Raw genomic sequence first — 17,742 nt, forward strand, 5'->3', positions numbered from 1 at the left:
ACAGGGTTGTGTGAGTGTCTGGGTGAGTAAGGTTTTGTCATATCTAGGGGACAACAAGATTACTTTGCGGGCATTATACTTTGAGCTGACCTTGGGGCGAGTGGCTCGGTCACTTGGTGTAACGCCGCTCTGAACAACAGGTCAGTTAAATGCTTGAGGAAATGTGGCCAAAAGTGACACAGGCGTTTTCCACTTCAGTGAAATCTACGAAACCTATGGTATGCAATGACTGATGGGATCGCAATTTGGGATCTGGGATCCTCGTCCTTGTAAATAAATTTATTCTGCCCAGCTCACTACAGCGCCTTTGACCTCTCACTCACCTCTGCACCTCAATCCAGTTGGGAGGGCATGTGTGCTTGTGAGATATCTACGCTCTTCTAAACACTGAACATAAGGAAATACGGTCAAGTTACTCGTGTTGATAGAATGTGATCATGTACAGAATAGCTTTAATGTCTCGCTAGAGATCATAACGAGGTCCATGTTGTGAATACAGCCAAATGCAACAGTTACCATGTTCTGGCACGGTAAAGGGAGGTAACTCAAACCACTGGCAGCTCCCTAGACGAATGGGTTACACAAAACCCTGGTTCAATAACAGAAGGAATCCTTTATTACTTCTAAAGTCTGAGCAAATGGGTAAACATGTTAAGATAATCAGTTATAATGGTCACACTTACAGGTCAGAAGTCCCAAACACACAAGAATAACGTGGAAGACCTGGTTAGAGTCCTGACATGGGCACAATGTCTGAAGCCCATTTCTGGTGTCCCCCGCAGTGATATTGCTGGAATATTGCTAAAAACGGCTTAAACCTAAACTCACTTGGGTACAGCTTGTAATTATATTCGTTAATGTATTGATAAATTCTAGTACATACTTACGCCTTGAACCAGGAAATTCATGCAGAAAGGTTATACGTAATGATATTTTATAGCTGGGTTTATATATCACTGTTAGTTTTGCGCCGCAGACAGCAATGTTCAAGAGATGACGTTGGTGAAGTTGGTGGAATAAAGATGACAAGACTTTATGGATGAATTAACTTCTTTGTTTTGACAATGGCGACGTTTCGGTATAGATTCTCATACCGGTTTCAAGCATACACGTCGCCATTGTCAAAATATAGAAGATCATCCATAAAGTCTTGTCATCTCTATACCACCAACTTCTAGAATGCCACTCAAACAAAAGCGATGTTCCAGCTCTATCACGACGGACTGTTAGTGATTCAACCGACCCAGACGAGCCAGGCACAGATTGTCGGTGAGCGAAGAACTAACCCAATCTGATCCGACATCTAGCCAACAGTGGGGAGACCCATGAAGATTCGGGTTAGAATTGGTCTTCAGTAACCCATGCTTGTCGTAAGAGGCGACTAACGGGACCGTGTGGTCAGGCTCGCTGACTTGGCTGACACATGGCATTGCATCCCAGTTGTGTAGAACGATGCTCATGATGTTGATCACTGATTGTCTGGTCCAGACTCGATTATTTACGGACCGCCGTTATATAGATTAGCTGGAATATTGCTGAGTGTTTCGTATAACAAGGGGTGGTCGTGATCTCGTCCCACATTGGGGATCAGGGGTCTGCCTCACCCGACATCTTACAGACCACCGCCATAAAGCTGGAATATTGCTGAATACGGCGTTAAACAACAAACCAAACCAACAGTGGGGACCAGAGAGTCTCACAGTCCCTGAACCATATTATTTCAGCTTCACCCAGCCTGTAATGCAAATGTCCAAGACGAAGCAAGGCTAGATTTGTCACAGGGTTAGTAAATCACCTGCCTTATTGGATCTGTTTTTCTAATTAAATGTGATTTCTTTACACTTTCAGAGGTTAGTATGGGGACAGTGAAGGTCCGGGTTAGAATGATCCTTCAGTAACCCATGCTTGTCGTAAGAGGCGAATAACGGGATCGGGTGGTCAGGCTCGCTGACTTAGTTGACACATGTCATCGTATCCAAATTGCGCAGGGACCGCCTCCGTGGTGTAGTGGTTAGAGCGTCCGCCCGGAGAGCGGAAGGTCGCGGGTTCGATCCCCGACCGCGTCAAACCAAAAGACGTTAAAATATGGTACTTGTTGGTCCCTGCCTGGCGCTCGGCATTAATGGGTACAACAAGGACTGGTCGGCTCAGAGTCAGTATAATGTGTCTGAGTGGGGTATTCATGCTTCACTGCGGCATGGTATCTCAGTGGGCTAGCACTATAAAACCAGCCTTAGTCTGGGCTAGTACAAGCAGCCGCACATACACATACACACGCATGCACGTCGTCATATGAGCGAAATATTCTCAAGCACGACGTAAAACCCAATTTCACCTCACCTCACCCAATTGCGCAGGTCGATGCTGTTGCTGTTGATCACTGATTGTCTGGTCCAGACTCGATTATTTACAGACCGCCGCCATATAACTGGAATATTGCTGAGTGTGGCGTACAACTAAACTCACACACTCACTCTGGGGACCTGGGTGCTGCAGTACCTTTATTTGTTGTTTAACGCCACAGGCAATGTTCCTGCTATACGGCAACGGTCTGAAAATAATCAAATCTGGACCAGACAATCCAGTGATTGACATCATGAGCATCGATCCATGCAACTGGGATAAGATGATATGTGTCAACCAAGTCAGCACGCCTGACCACTCGATACCCTTAGTCGCTGAAGGCCATTCTAATCCCGATCTTCACGGTTTGGAGCAGTACTAAGCGAGTTGATCTTAAATCTCATGCCTTAACATGTACACATGCCTTATATAAATACGACAGGACCGCCTCCGTGGTGTAGTGGTAAGAGCGTCCGCCCGGAGAGCGGAAGGTCGCGGGTTCGATCCCCGACCGCGTCATACGAAAAGACGTTAAAATATGGTACTTGTTGGTCCCTGCCTGGCGCTCGGCATTAATGGGTACAACAAGGACTGGTCGGCTCGGAGTCAGTATACTGTGTCTGAGTGGGGTATTCATGCTTCACTGCGGCATGGTATCTCAGTGAGCTAGCACTATAAAACCAGCTTCATTCTGGGCTAGTACAAGCAGCCGCACATACACATACACACGCATGCACGTCGTCATATGAGCGAAATATTCTCAAGCACGACGTAAAACCCAATTTCACCTCACCTATGTAATACGACAGTCTTAGGGCTTAACTGGTTTTGTACAAGGGCTTCCCGTTCTAATCTGGACTGCAACGTCGAATTTTCTACCAGAACACACGTGAGTGAGAAGACTGAACGTTAAAAACGTAGAAAACACAGCTAAAATATACTCCCTCAATATACAAAACTGTGAAACTCGTATTTTGTTGTGGACTGTTGACTTGTTCTGCTTTCTGATCACGGAAACGTATTGATGGAGAAACAATCTTCAATGCATAATAACGCAATGCCAGCATCCTTTCTTCTCATCAGGCTAAAAGTCAAATCTCACAATTAGATCGTAAACGTAAATTGAGGCGATGGTCGACGGACAACGTACTTGTGACTTAAAGGGACCATCCGTTTCATGTTTACATATCACACAATGTTGAGATACGATAACATTGTAACTCATAAGATGAGAGTATTTGCCGGGTCCACGTCATGCTCAATGAACAGTAGGACGTGGTGTGGAAAGTGTGATCTTAGGTTTGCATGTTTTGGGTTTGATAGGAATATATTATGTGCGCTTCTAAATCTATAGCCAACGCGTCCGACCTCTTCCTTCATTGAGACCCATGAAGATTCGGGTTAGAATTGGTCTTCAGTAACCCATGCTTGTCGTAGTAGGCGACTAACAGGATCAGGTGGTCAGGCTCGCTGACTTGGTGGACACATGTCATTGTATCGCAGTTGCGTAGGGGTATGCTTGTGCTGTTGATCACTGGAGTTTCTGGTCCAGACTCGATTATTTCCGGACCGCCGCTATATAGATTAGCTGGAATATTGCTCAGTGTTTCGTAAAACAAAGGGTGGTCGTGATCTCGTCCCACATTGGGTATCAGGGGTCTGCCTCACCCGACATCTTGAATTCCTACGAAAGTTGGTACCGTGGACATGTCACGGGGACATTAAGTGTTAGAATTCCTGGGAATTCCGGTCCACTGGTTCATAATTTGACGTTTTTGATGTCGGGGCTAGCGTAAAAACATCATAAATAAAGCACTAAAATATAAACATGAGCATTTATATACAAAAACTACTTTTAATTGGTCCAATGCATCAATGTCATCTTTCAAAAGTCATGGTAAATTGTAAAGGCAGTCATAATACTGTAAGGTAACAGTGCTGTAATCAACATGTTGAGAATAATATACGTTCAAGTACACTACTAGTATTCTAGTCGACACCTCAGTACAAGCATTATTGCTGGATGGCTTATGAACATTCATAAAACTACAAGACGAGACACAGTTGTAAGACTGACTGACTGACTGAGTGAGTGAGTGAGATCAATTGTTTAGACTTATGGTAAAAGAGTAAGTCTTCCTGTTTTCACAGGTTGAATGTTGAAGACCATCACATCACAGCCACATGTTCTTAACCGGACAAGTAGCTTGCACGATCTCTCCCCCTTCATCATCATCATCAAGATTCCACTCTCGTCCACAAACACGCTCGGACGCACACGCACACGCAAACATAAACGATCTCCCTTGGAAGATGTTTTTGGAGGAAATTCATGTCCATTTCATCTAAACACTTTGCTCCGTGAATACAGCCCGATCACTCAAATCACATTAAATATCGGTGTACGATGCTAGTGGCAAATGAATGCACAGATTCATCTTCCATTCGTCAGAAATACTGAAAGTGCTAAACATGAAAGACACAATTGCTTCGGGAAATCTGAAAACCGATAACTTAAGAGGTAACATCAGCACCAGAATGAGACAAACGCCTACAATAAAGGACATGGTTATCAAACTGTAACATATCTCGCAGCATTCCCGCAATACTGAGACGACCAAATACTGCATAACCGTCACCTTAAAACTATATATATAATAGAAAGGTAGAAGACTGACAAAAAAACAAATGGTTCTTACAAATATCGAATATTCACACAACATTCCTCCACCGAAATCTTACAAATACCAAGCCAGAATGTGGCTAAAATGACATTTGTCTTGTACAGTAATAGGAAACAGTAATTACTCAAATATACGTCAAGTACATCTTACAATTCTGTTCATCCCTGTATAAGGCATTCCTGTTATTGCTGAAGTGTAACCATATATCACAGATAAAAACATACAACACTGTATCGACATGACTTCTAATTAAGGTAACAATAGACAATAGTAGTGTCAATAAGCAGAATCATGTTAAGCCTTTGTAACATTCAATATAAAATCTCAACGCCAAATAATGACTGAAATAGGACTCATTGGGCATTAAAGGGAAAACAGCCATGAGAATTACAGGAATGGGTTACTGTAAATCTCTGATGACACCAGGTGTTCGCGCCAAAGGGGCAAACATGTCCTACACTACCGGTAAGGGACCATCATGCATACAATTTGCATGAGAACTGAACTCACATATTATTCAATCACATATGTCAGGAAGAGAACCAAACGCAGCCTGGATCCCTTGGTCTGTTGCGCCTGCGCTAACGCTCCGACACAGACCCAGGGAACCAGGCTGAACCAAACGGCGAGACTGGGCTTCTGCTTTAAACCGTTAGAGAGGCGCATTCGCAAATAGATTACAATCCCAGCTTAATATAAAATCGTTCCGGTGAGAAATGTGAATTCTGTACATTTAAAGCAGAGATTCTAGCAGAAGGCGTCCATATACATGTCAATCTTTGTTATTATTTGGAGAATCTAAACACACTTGTAGCATCAAAATACAAATTACATCTGCATACAGCGAAGCCCCGTTTATCCAGACGGTATTGATAAGATGAAATCTCCTAAATGAACAAATGTGTGGATTAAAGAAACAGTGGAGTGTCACCCATGTATATTTATGTTGACGTCATTGACATGTTCTTCGGCGTAGCAGGGTATAAGGACAAACATTGTCGGGACAAACGAGGTCTCACTGTCATTTGATACTGACTAGTCATCTTTGGGTTCTTTATATTTGACGACACTCATTTCGAATGACTCATTGACAGATCGTCGGGCTTGATTATCTCCCTTTACTGTCGTCTTCTTTTTCTTGCTTCCAAGTTGACTGCGCCGATGGTTGTTGCAGAGACACTCGAACCAGTCAGCAGTCTGGGGTTTCAGAACGCTAGAAATCGACTAACAAGTATTATTTAATTGAACTTGGCATCGGCAATGAATAAATAATTTAGTAACAAAAGGAAGAAGAGCTACTTCCCAACTCTATTGCCCATTTTCCAATTAAAGTACTTGCATTAATATCGAACTACTACTGAAGTCACATCGACAATGACTCCCGAGATATATCTGATCACGTACCTCTTGAGTCTGTCGTACAGGACGGTCACGAGGGGGACGACGTCGGCCGCGGCGGTGTTGAGCATGTCCTTGTTTAGAGGTCGCCGCGCCCAAACGTGCTGGTCCTCTCGCAGTAGACGCTGTAGACAGATGACGAGAAGATAGTGATCAGTGGTCGGTAGTGTTGGCATAAACATGAACATAGAACAGCATAACATCTCTCGATAGGAATAGGAGGACGGTGGGATAGACATGAACATGGAACAGTATAACATCTCTCGATAGGAATAGGAGGGCGGTGGCATAGACATGAACATGGAACAGTATAACATCTCTCATAGGAATAGGAGGGCGGTGGCATAGACATGAACATGGAACAGCATAACATCTCTCGATAGGAATAGGAGGGCGGTGGCATAGACATGAACATGGAACAGTATAACATCTCTCGATAGGAATGGGAGGGCGGTGGCATAGACATGAACATGGAACAGTATAACATCTCTCGATAGGAATAGGAGGACGGTGGCATAGACATGAACATGGAACAGTATAACATCTCTCGATAGGAATAGGAGGGCGGTGGGATAGACATGAACATAGAACAGCATAACATCTCTCGATAGGAATAGGAGGGCGGTGACATGGACATGAACATAGAACAGCATAACATCTCTCGATAGGACTAGGAGGGTGGTGACATAGACATGAACATAGAACGGCATAACATCTCTCGATAGGACTAGGAGGGCGGTGGGATAGACATGAACATAGAACAGCATAACATCTCTCCATGGGACTAGGAGGGTGGTGACATGGACATGAACATAGAACAGCATAACATCTCTCCATGGGACTAGGAGGGCGGTGACATAGACATGAACATAGAACAGTATAACATCTCTCGATAGGACTAGGAGGGTGGTGACATAGACATGAACATAGAACAGTATAACATCTCTCCATGGGACTAGGAGGGCGGTGACATAGACATGAACATAGAACAGTATAACATCTCTCGATAGGACTAGGAGGGTGGTGACATAGACATGAACATAGAACAGCATAACATCTCTCCATGGGACTAGGAGGGCGGTGACATAGACATGAACATAGAACAGTATAACATCTCTCCATGGGACTAGGAGGGTGGTGACATGGACATGAACATAGAACAGTATAACATCTCTCGATAGGACAAGGAGGGCGGTGGGATAGACATGAACATAGAACAGTATAACATCTCTCGATAGGACTAGGAGGGCGGTGACATGGACATGAACATAGAACAGCATAACATCTCGATAGGACTAGGAGGGCGGTGGCACAGACATGAACATAGAACAGTATAACATCTCTCGATAGGAATAGGAGGGCGGTGGCATAGACATGAACATAGAACAGTATAACATCTCTCGATAGGACAAGGAGGGCGGTGGGGTAGACATGAACATAGAACAGCATAACATCTCTCGATAGGAATAGGAGGGCGGTGACATGGACATGAACATAGAACAGCATAACATCTCTCGATAGGACTAGGAGGGCGGTGGGGTAGACATGAACATAGAACAGCATAACATCTCTCGATAGGACTAGGAGGGCGGTGACATAGACATGAACATAGAACAGCATAACATCTCTCGATAGGACTAGGAGGGCGGTGGCATAGACATGAACATAGAACAGCATAACATCTCTCGATAGGACTAGGAGGGCGGTGGGGTAGACATGAACATAGAACAGCATAACATCTCTCGATAGGACTAGGAGGGCGGTGGGGTAGACATGAACATAGAACAGTATAACATCTCTCGATAGGACTAGGAGGGCGGTGGGGTAGACATGAACATAGAACAGTATAACATCTCTCGATAGGACTAGGAGGGCGGTGACATAGACATGAACATAGAACACCATAACATCTCCCTCGATAGGACTAGGAGGGCGGTGGCATAGACATGAACATAGAACAGCATAACATCTCCTCGATAGGGACTAGGGAGGGCGGTGGGATAGACATGAACATAGAACACCATAACATCTCGATAGGACTAGGAGGGCGGTGGCATAGACATGAACATAGAACAGCATAACATCTCTCGATAGGACTAGGAGGGCGGTGGCATAGACATGAACATAGAACAGCATAACATCTCTCGATAGGACTAGGAGGGCGGTGGGGTAGACATGAACATAGAACACCATAACATCTCTCGATAGGACTAGGAGGGCGGTGGCATAGACATGAACATAGAACAGCATAACATCTCTCGATAGGACTAGGAGGGCGGTGGGGTGGACATGAACATAGAACACCATAACATCTCTCGATAGGACTAGGAGGGCGGTGGGGTAGACATGAACATAGAACAGCATAACATCTCCTCGATAGGACTAGGAGGGCGGTGGGGGTAGACATGAACATAGAACAGTATAACATCTCTCGATAGGAATAGGAGGGCGGTGGGGTAGACATGAACATAGAACACCATAACATCTCCTCGATAGGACTAGGAGGGCAGTGGGCAGGACATGAACATAGAACACCATAACATCTCTCGATAGGACTAGGAGGGCGGTGGGGTAGACATGAACATAGAACACCATAACATCTCTCGATAGGACTAGGAGGGCGGTGGCATAGACATGAACATAGAACAGCATAACATCTCTCGATAGGACTAGGAGGGCGGTGGGGTAGACATGAACATAGAACACCATAACATCTCTCGATAGGACTAGGAGGGCGGTGGGGTAGACATGAACATAGAACACCATAACATCTCTCGATAGGACTAGGAGGGCGGTGGGGTAGACATGAACATAGAACAGCATAACATCTCTCGATAGGACTAGGAGGGCGGTGGGGTAGACATGAACATAGAACACCATAATATCTCTCGATAGGACTAGGAGGGTGGTGGGGTAGACATGAACATAGAACACCATAACATCTCTCGATAGGACTAGGAGGGCGGTGGGGTAGACATGAACATAGAACAGCATAACATCTCGATAGGACTAGGAGGGCGGTGGGGTAGACATGAACATAGAACAGCATAACATCTCTCGATAGGACTAGGAGGGCGGTGACATGGACATGAACATAGAACAGCATAACATCTCTCGATAGGACTAGGAGGGCGGTGGGGTAGACATGAACATAGAACAGCATAACATCTCTCGATAGGACTAGGAGGGCGGTGGGATAGACATGAACATAGAACAGCATAACATCTCTCGATAGGACTAGGAGGGCGGTGGCATAGACATGAACATAGAACAGCATAACATCTCTCGATAGGACTAGGAGGGCGGTGGCATAGACATGAACATAGAACAGCATAACATCTCTCGATAGGACTAGGAGGGCGGTGGCATAGACATGAACATAGAACAGCATAACATCTCTCGATAGGACTAGGAGGGCGGTGGGGTAGACATGAACATAGAACAGCATAACATCTCTCGATAGGACTAGGAGGGCGGTGGCATAGACATGAACATAGAACAGCATAACATCTCTCGATAGGACTAGGAGGGCGGTGGCATAGACATGAACATAGAACAGCATAACATCTCTCGATAGGACTAGGAGGGCGGTGGCATAGACATGAACATAGAACAGCATAACATCTCTCGATAGGACTAGGAGGGCGGTGGGGTAGCCTAGTGATTAGCCGTTCGCTCGTCACGCCGAAGACCCGGGTTCGATTCCCCACATGGGTACAATGTGTACATTTCTGGTGTACTTGCTGAAATATGTCTAAAAGCAGCGTAAAACTAAACTCACTCACTCACCCAATATGACTTTTCACCCATCTAAGATGGGGATCCGATCTTAATGCGCCGACGAACGTAAGCCTTTGTTATAATATGGGAGTTACGGTCGCCTTAGCTGTCACCCTTTGTGGAAGCAGGCCCTGGGGCCCGTTTCACAAAGCTCTGGTAAGGCTAAGATGTCGTAACTTTCCTCGTAACATTCCTACCTCCTATACTGTAACATTGACGTACGATAGTCGTAGCGCTACGAGAGATTTATGAAACGGGGCCCTGGGCTCTATTGGTTGCCATAGTGCCGTCTCAGATGGACCTGATGGACCGGTGTTTGACGCTGCTCTTAATATCAACCTCTGGTTTGTATTGACAAGTTTGATTGGTTACAGCTGGAATATTCATTAGATTGTAAACAGCTTACTCAGTGTCGGGGATAAAATGAGTATCAGTGAATCCACAACACACAGTTTTACATCATACGGAAAACTTTCGTTCATTCCAAGAAACAGGTATAACTTCACACATACCTCCAGTGGTGCTGAGGGAGTATACCCAACGATGTCGTATTTTGCAAACAAGGCGTTTTTGCTGATCATCCGAGGCGGAAGTCCGTACTCCTCCATTAGTACTCGATGCGCCACCTAGCGAGAGAAACATATATCTACGCGTGTAACTACAGTCAGCTCTCGTTAATCCGACACTCATTAATCCGTCAATCACGTTAATTCGACAAAGAATTAGAGAACCATTTAAGTGAGGTGAGGTGAAATGGGGTTTTAACGTCGTACTTAAGAATATTTCGCTCATATGACGACGTGCATGCGTGTGTGTGTGTGCGGCTGTGTATTTAAGCTGCGGCTGCTTGTACGTCGCCCAGACTGAAGCTGGTTTTATAGTGCTCACTGAGATACCATGCCGCAGTTAAGCATGAATACCCCACTCAGACACATTATACTGACTCCAAGCCGACCAGTCCTTGTTGTACCCATTTATGCCGAGCGCCAGGCAGGGACCAACAAGTACCATATTTTAACGTCTTTTGGTTTGACGCGGCCGGGGATCGAACCCGCGACCTTCCGCTCTCCGGGCTGAGGAATCATTTAAAACAGTGATAATTACTCTCGTTAGATAGTCTCTCAGTCCCCGGACAATAATATTGTCCCTTCCGTCCAACCCTGCCTTCAATACAAATGCACTAAATGAAACAAGTCTCGATTTCCTCAGTCGCCATTACAATTATCACTAGGGTTCTTTTTTCAATTTAACTGGAGTTATTTGTTATCAACATTATATATTTTCAGAGACTAAGTGTTAGTCTACGCGTCAGAATACAAGTGTGCTTTGGTACAGAAGGGGGTAGGGTAATTCATTCTGTCACAAAGTTTATCTGTGTGTTTAAGGTGTGGTCAGCTGTTTGGGGGTACCTGCGTGTCGAAGACGTTCCTCAGTGCGACACCGAATCCACGATGGAGGGCCGCTGCATCGGCAGCGCAGTCGTGTATGACCTGGGAAACAAAGTACAGTCTACTGAATGAACGGTTTGAGTGGCATTTTAGTACGAATTGAGAAAACCTATGAAAAAGTAGTCAAATGTAACATATGTTCTTATTTAAATGACACATTCATAAAAAAAATCTAGCATTTATACTTTATCAAACGTTTTATTAATTGAGCAGACTCACTGTGTATATGTCTATTTTGGATTATAAGGACCAACCACAACTTTTTAACTTTAACTTGCCATTCATTATCACTAATATCATAATACCGTTTAATTTAAGTGAAATTCCATACATTACCTTCTCTCCAAACCCAACAGCATACCCTTATAGGTAAAAAATCATTTCCCATTCTGCCTACAGTAGTGCTGTAGGCAAGCTGGGATGTAGGCAAATTGGGACTGTAGGAAGAATGGGATGCGGGCCAGTTAACAAGTAAGAGGGGTACACAAAGTACGTGATCTCGGCTACAAGTTGTCAGACCCCTCTGCTCATTAACTGTCGGGTGTTTCCGTAATAGGCGGAAATACGAGTACGTTTTTGTGTTTTTATTGCTATTTTACAAACTTTTTGTTCAATTTTAATCACGGAATGTGACTTTTACAATATCCTTTACAATATATCAAAAGTTTTGTTTTCGTTCGTATTCTCCTTTAATGGAAGCTGCGGTGGCTGAGTGGGATGGAGAGCCGATATTGTGTGCTGGCGTTTAGGTGCGTCACTCTGCCTCACTGTTCGAATACCGTATGGAACTCAATCCGGGTGAACTCATTTCTCTCACACTGAACTAATTTCTATGAGATTAAACTAATCTATTTAAGTTTCCTTTTGAGTTTAACGTATTTATTGAAACTGGACTAATGTTTGGAGATGGAACTGATTTCACAAAAACTGAATCAGTTTATTAGTTCAATTTAGGTAAACAATAAGGTATGTCAGATTAGAATACTTCGATTAAGATTGAACAAATGTCTTTCTGGTGAAATGTATTCATTAGATTGAACGTGTACTAGCCACACACTAGCGGACTGATACGGACAAGCCGGTAGCCGTGACAGTGTACTGGAGCAGTACCTTGGTGACTTCAGTACTCTGGAACAGTCTGATCAGACCACCGTCGAGGATGATGTTCCTGTCTCGTCTCACGTCGAAAGCGTACACGTCACCCTGTAGCGTTGCTACGACAATCAGATAAATGGTACCTATGAAAGAAAATAATCCTGATTATTTCAAAATGTTTCAATCAATATGAATATGACTGAATCAATTAATATTTGTTATACATAAAACGAATCTACTCAAATACTTTAAAAGCTGAAGAAATTTCATATAAAACATAAGAAATTATGAAACGAGGAATCTCAGTGAATATATTCTACCTTATGTACTCATCATAGAAAATAATAAATACCTGATAAAATGGACTTGGTTAAAACAGAATTGTGTTGTATCTAAGTTAATTACTGCATATAACTTCCTGCAAGGTTCGAGTTTATGTAAGAAAAGTGATAAGATTTTATATACTCATGATAACTATGGAAACTTCATTTGTCACTGGGGCTTCAATTTTTAATTGGAGAGGGGTGGGGTTGAGGTGTGTGTGACCCAGGTTCGGGGTGGGGAGGGTAAGAATGACAACCATTATTGGCATGAGTATATAATGATAACTATCTAAACTTCATTTGAAACTTGTCAAATATTGAATATTACTCATATTTTTATGTCAGTCATTCGTGAAATGGGACGTACCTTTACCTCCTGCATTGGCCCCCTTGCAACTGACCCCAACCACAGGGGATGAGACGAGGATGTCGTGCACTGCCTTCTCGGACGCCGGCGCAGATGACACGAGATGGATCCGCGGCATGTTGCCGTCAGGGCGTCACAGCACGTCCACGGGGAGCTGACATGACAGTGTCAAAACATCAAGGAGGAGACAAAGATCAAAGAGAGAGCCAAAAAAACCATAATGCTATTTGTGACCAGGTGTAGCACTCGCAGCATCGATATTAGTGGGCGAGTGAGTCAGTTAAAATTCACGCCGCTTTTAGCAATATTCCAGCAAGATGACGGCGGGGTACACCAAGAATGGGTTTCACACATGCGGGAGTCGAACACGGGACTTCGGCGTGACGAACGAACGCTTTAACCACCAGGCTATCCCACCACCCTTCATCAGTATCATGTTCAGGATACGTTTGTGTATCATATGAACCATCATCTTCCCGTGGAACGCGGATTCACATCTTTGATGTCTGTAGTGAGTGAGTTTAGTTTTATGCCGCACTCAGCAATATTCCAGCTATTTGGCGGCGGCCTGTAAATAATCGAATCTGGACCAGACAATCCAGTGATCAACAGCATGAGCATCGATCTGCGCAATAGGGAACCGATGACATGTGTCAACCAAGCCAGCGAGCCTGACCACCCGGGCGTTCACGGGTTTTGATGTCTGTAGATAAGTGAATACTCATGCCTTAGATCGGCCATAATGGCAGGGATATAGGTGAAAATATTCGTAGTAATATACGCATACAACAAAGAAAAGTCCTATCCTAAAATAAATTCGTGTCTTTTGCAATATTCTTTTTAACGTTAAATTAATGCCACACGGGTTCATGTGTTGTCCACATCAAGATGCACGGTCAAACTGCTAAATCTGTTCAGGACATTATCAAAATTGCATAATCTGTCATTGTATGTTTTGTTGAGAGTCACATTCTGACAAACAAACCAAGAATTTTATTCAAATTAACGGAAACACAGTGAGATATATACTAATGAACATACCGATTTCGTCTTTCTCCGACGTTTAAAAACACATAAAACACATAAAATGGTGTACTTTTTTCCGTAATTTCATAACATTTGACGAAAGGTTAGCATCCTGTTAATGGTGCAACATTAGTCAGAATACATCTACAAACAGGAGAATAGAGGAATCTAAACACTAGATAGGGTCATCAAGTTTGCTATTACGTCCTTCGTGTTGTATGCTATCATCATTTCTTGTCACTTGTGATACTACCAATACCTTAAACGTATACTGTTACAAGGATTCTTTGCATTGGAATAGTTTTGGTCCTCATGAACAAAACCTCACGAAAATATAGTGACCTTATCCAAAGCAAATTGTCTCCAGGAGTTACAATTACCACGTGTTAAACCTAGCGAAGTTAAGCTCCCATGTCTTTATGCGTGTGTGATCTCTCAGTCGTCGTTTGACGTCATAGAAGAAAACAAAATATATTTTCATCATCACTGACAAGCCGTTATCTATACTGAATGTATAACGTTACACATGAGAATACAAATCCATTTGATATATACGAATGATGTTCAAATACCAGGCAGTATTTTGTTCGCTCACAGTTTACGTGAAGATGCCAAATAAAAGGAAATCGTCGCAGAGTGCTTTCATCGGTCTACGAGAAAAAGGGAAGAGATTTACTGTTACGATATACTAAGACCTAGCAATTTCTATTTTTCAAACTGCCGAAGTATTTGCACTTGCATCTACACCATAGGGAATTACATATTCTACACTAACGCGTAATTTCACAGCTGTGGTTAGATCCAGGGCCGTACGAGCGTAATTCTGGCATAACGCTCACTTTTCAGACCTTATGATAACTGTGCGTCAGAAAAAACCCACACAACTCTGATCGACTGTGTCGTTATATTGTGTCTGAGAGGTGTATTCATATCAATCGTATCTCACTTGGTCCGAACAAGTGAAAACAACGATACATACAAATGCACGCATGCGCAAACACACAACTGTAACTGCAATCATCCTGACGGTGAAACCTATTTCAGCAATTCGTCCTCAAGACTGGGTTTCCAGATTAGCGGGGTATGCACAAGGAAAGGTCTACCGCTTTGAGGACATATTGTTTACATGCACACTCAGGTTACGTGCGGTAACCAATGTTCCCCACGACGGAAAACCTAAACGTTCTTTACAAGAGTGATTAATGACACCCTCTCAGAGGGTAGCCTAGCATTGGGCAAACCTGACACGAACACTAATCTCATTATCAGGAGGGAATATCGATGTCACTATTATATATTATCACAATATATATTATGTTACATGACTAGGTTGCAGTGCCACAAAATCATTACGACAATCGCATACCCCTAGTATAATGGGTAGCAGGAAAAAAGAACTTGTAATAATGGGAGTACCAGGAAAAATGAATTTGTAATGTTAAGAAAAGATAATTAGTAATATTATGGGTAGCAGGAAAAAGAACTTGTAATTGTAATATTCGGAAAAGATAATTTGTAATATTAGAGGTAGCAGGAAAAAAGAACTTGTGATATGGGGATAACAGAAAGAAAGAACTTGTAATATTAGGGTAGCAGAAAACAAAAAAAGAACTTGTAATATTCGGAAAAGATAATTTGTAATATTAGGCTAGCAGAAAAAAGAACTTGTAATATTCGGGTAGCAGAAAACAAAAAAAGAACTTGTAATATTCGGAAAAGATAATTTGTAATATTAGGGTAGCAGAAAAAAGAACTTGTAATATTCGGGTAGCAGAAAACGAAAAAAGAACTTGTAATATTCGGAAAAGATAATTTGTAATATTAGGGTAGCAGAAAAAAGAACTTGTAATATTCGGAAAAGATAACTTGTAATAATATTATTAGAGTTAAAAAACTTGGGAAAAAACTTTTAATATTAAAGTTGCAGCATAAGAGGAACTTGTAATTTTAGGGGTAACGCTTTTCGTATCAGAAATGACGATAGTAATGTGGACAACAGGACAGCCGACTGGCAAGCTGCGCCCACCAAATTACTATATTTAGCTCCGTAATCTCCCACCCTGCATACAATGTCTGGCTAACTCTTTGTGGAGGCTCAGCGACTGTAATAATTCCTAAAGACTAAAATCAATAATATATTGCGGTCGCTACTCTACTGCTAACCACACACAACCGTAATTCAAAAGAACTATCAACACAGGCCCGCTTCGAAATCTGTTACGATTAAATCTTCACCTCCCACTGTCCCTGGGGAATTATTTAAATATAAGCTGAAATATTTTTGTGTCCTTTAAACTGATAAGCCCAAACCTTCTTCAACAATCAACCAAAGTATCATTGTGGGTATGTAGACCTTGTGGTGTATAAATGTATAATAGGGACTGTGATTAACGCCCTGTCCGAGGTTGTATCCATTGCGTGTGTATTCTAACCACCAATATCGATCGGGCTAGAGTGTAAACAAATGTAATACCTGAATATTTCAGGAGGAAGATTACAGCAAGCGGTGGTCATTATAGACGATAAGCTGCCCAACTCGCTAGCAGCGACTGACAACATATATATAATATTCTCCCTACACTATACTTATATGTAGATCAATACCCGATACAGTCATCAATAATAAATGTTATATACTACTGGTTTGACTGCGGAGATCATATGTAAGGCATTAGCACCTGCCGTGCAGCCCAATACCTCGACATACTGTACAGTTAGTGAATATGGTGGGAAGGTATGCTATGATATCGTCTCTTATAACTAATTCATGGCACAGCGGGCACTTTGTATCGTAAATGGCAGCTATTATGGAGATATTGTTTACTTACAGGTGTCGAAGATTCCTCACGAGCGTCGCTGGTCGTTATGGTATCGATGTTTATTGCCTCTTTGATCGGAGAGGTTATACAAGGGAGATAATCACAGTCACCTTCCCGGTTGCGTGTACGGTCTTGTTTCTCGCGTGTTAATTACAAAGAAGTCATTGTTGTTCAGTTTATGAGATATCTAAGTGCTATTTGAGCTGCACATTTACTGATACACTTTTCTGGTAATTTGTGTTTCGTTTACATTTCTCAAATATCTCCTATTCAGGTCTCGAATGAATGAATGAATGAATGAATGAATGAATGAATGAATGAATGAATGAATGAATGAATGAATGAATGAATGAATGAATGAATGAATGAATGAATGAATGAAAGGGAGATAATCACAGTCACCTTCCCGGTTGCGTGTACGGTCTTGTTTCTCGCGTGTTAATTACAAAGAAGTCATTG

The 17,742-nt window shown here is 42.8% G+C and overlaps 1 protein-coding gene across 1 annotated transcript; it reads right to left on the reverse strand.

The window, feature by feature from the left end:
• Positions 1 to 4,182: 4,182 nt before the first annotated feature.
• LOC124260644 (egalitarian protein homolog) lies at positions 4,183 to 17,359 on the reverse strand. Its single transcript, XM_046694973.1, has 7 exons — positions 17,293 to 17,359; positions 13,439 to 13,592; positions 12,764 to 12,891; positions 11,615 to 11,695; positions 10,718 to 10,831; positions 6,432 to 6,550; positions 4,183 to 6,240 (listed from the first exon to the last, which is right to left on the reverse strand). The coding sequence occupies exons 2-7, from the start codon at positions 13,554 to 13,556 to the stop codon at positions 6,063 to 6,065; spliced, it is 738 nt and encodes a 245-aa protein (XP_046550929.1). The 5' UTR covers positions 13,557 to 13,592; positions 17,293 to 17,359; the 3' UTR covers positions 4,183 to 6,062.
• Between the last annotated feature and the right edge of the window lie 383 nt (positions 17,360 to 17,742).

The sequence above is a fragment of the Haliotis rubra genome, unplaced genomic scaffold, assembly GCF_003918875.1.
Source record: "Haliotis rubra isolate DU_JTF1 unplaced genomic scaffold, ASM391887v1 Scf770, whole genome shotgun sequence".
NCBI lineage: Eukaryota > Metazoa > Mollusca > Gastropoda > Lepetellida > Haliotidae > Haliotis > Haliotis rubra.

What these genes read in the sequence shown, in the direction of transcription:
- LOC124260644 (XM_046694973.1), bottom strand. Translation starts at nt 13,556, where the DNA reads ATGCCGCGGATCCATCTCGTGTCATCTGCGCCGGCGTCCGAGAAGGCA. An exon ending in GGCCAATGCAGGAGGTAAAG is followed by an intron (nt 12,892 to 13,438) that starts GTACGTCCCATT and finishes TTTCTTTCATAG; the next exon opens with GTACCATTTATCTGATTGTC. An exon ending in CTGTACGACAGACTCAAGAG is followed by an intron (nt 6,241 to 6,431) that starts GTACGTGATCAG and finishes GTCGATTTCTAG; the next exon opens with CGTTCTGAAACCCCAGACTG.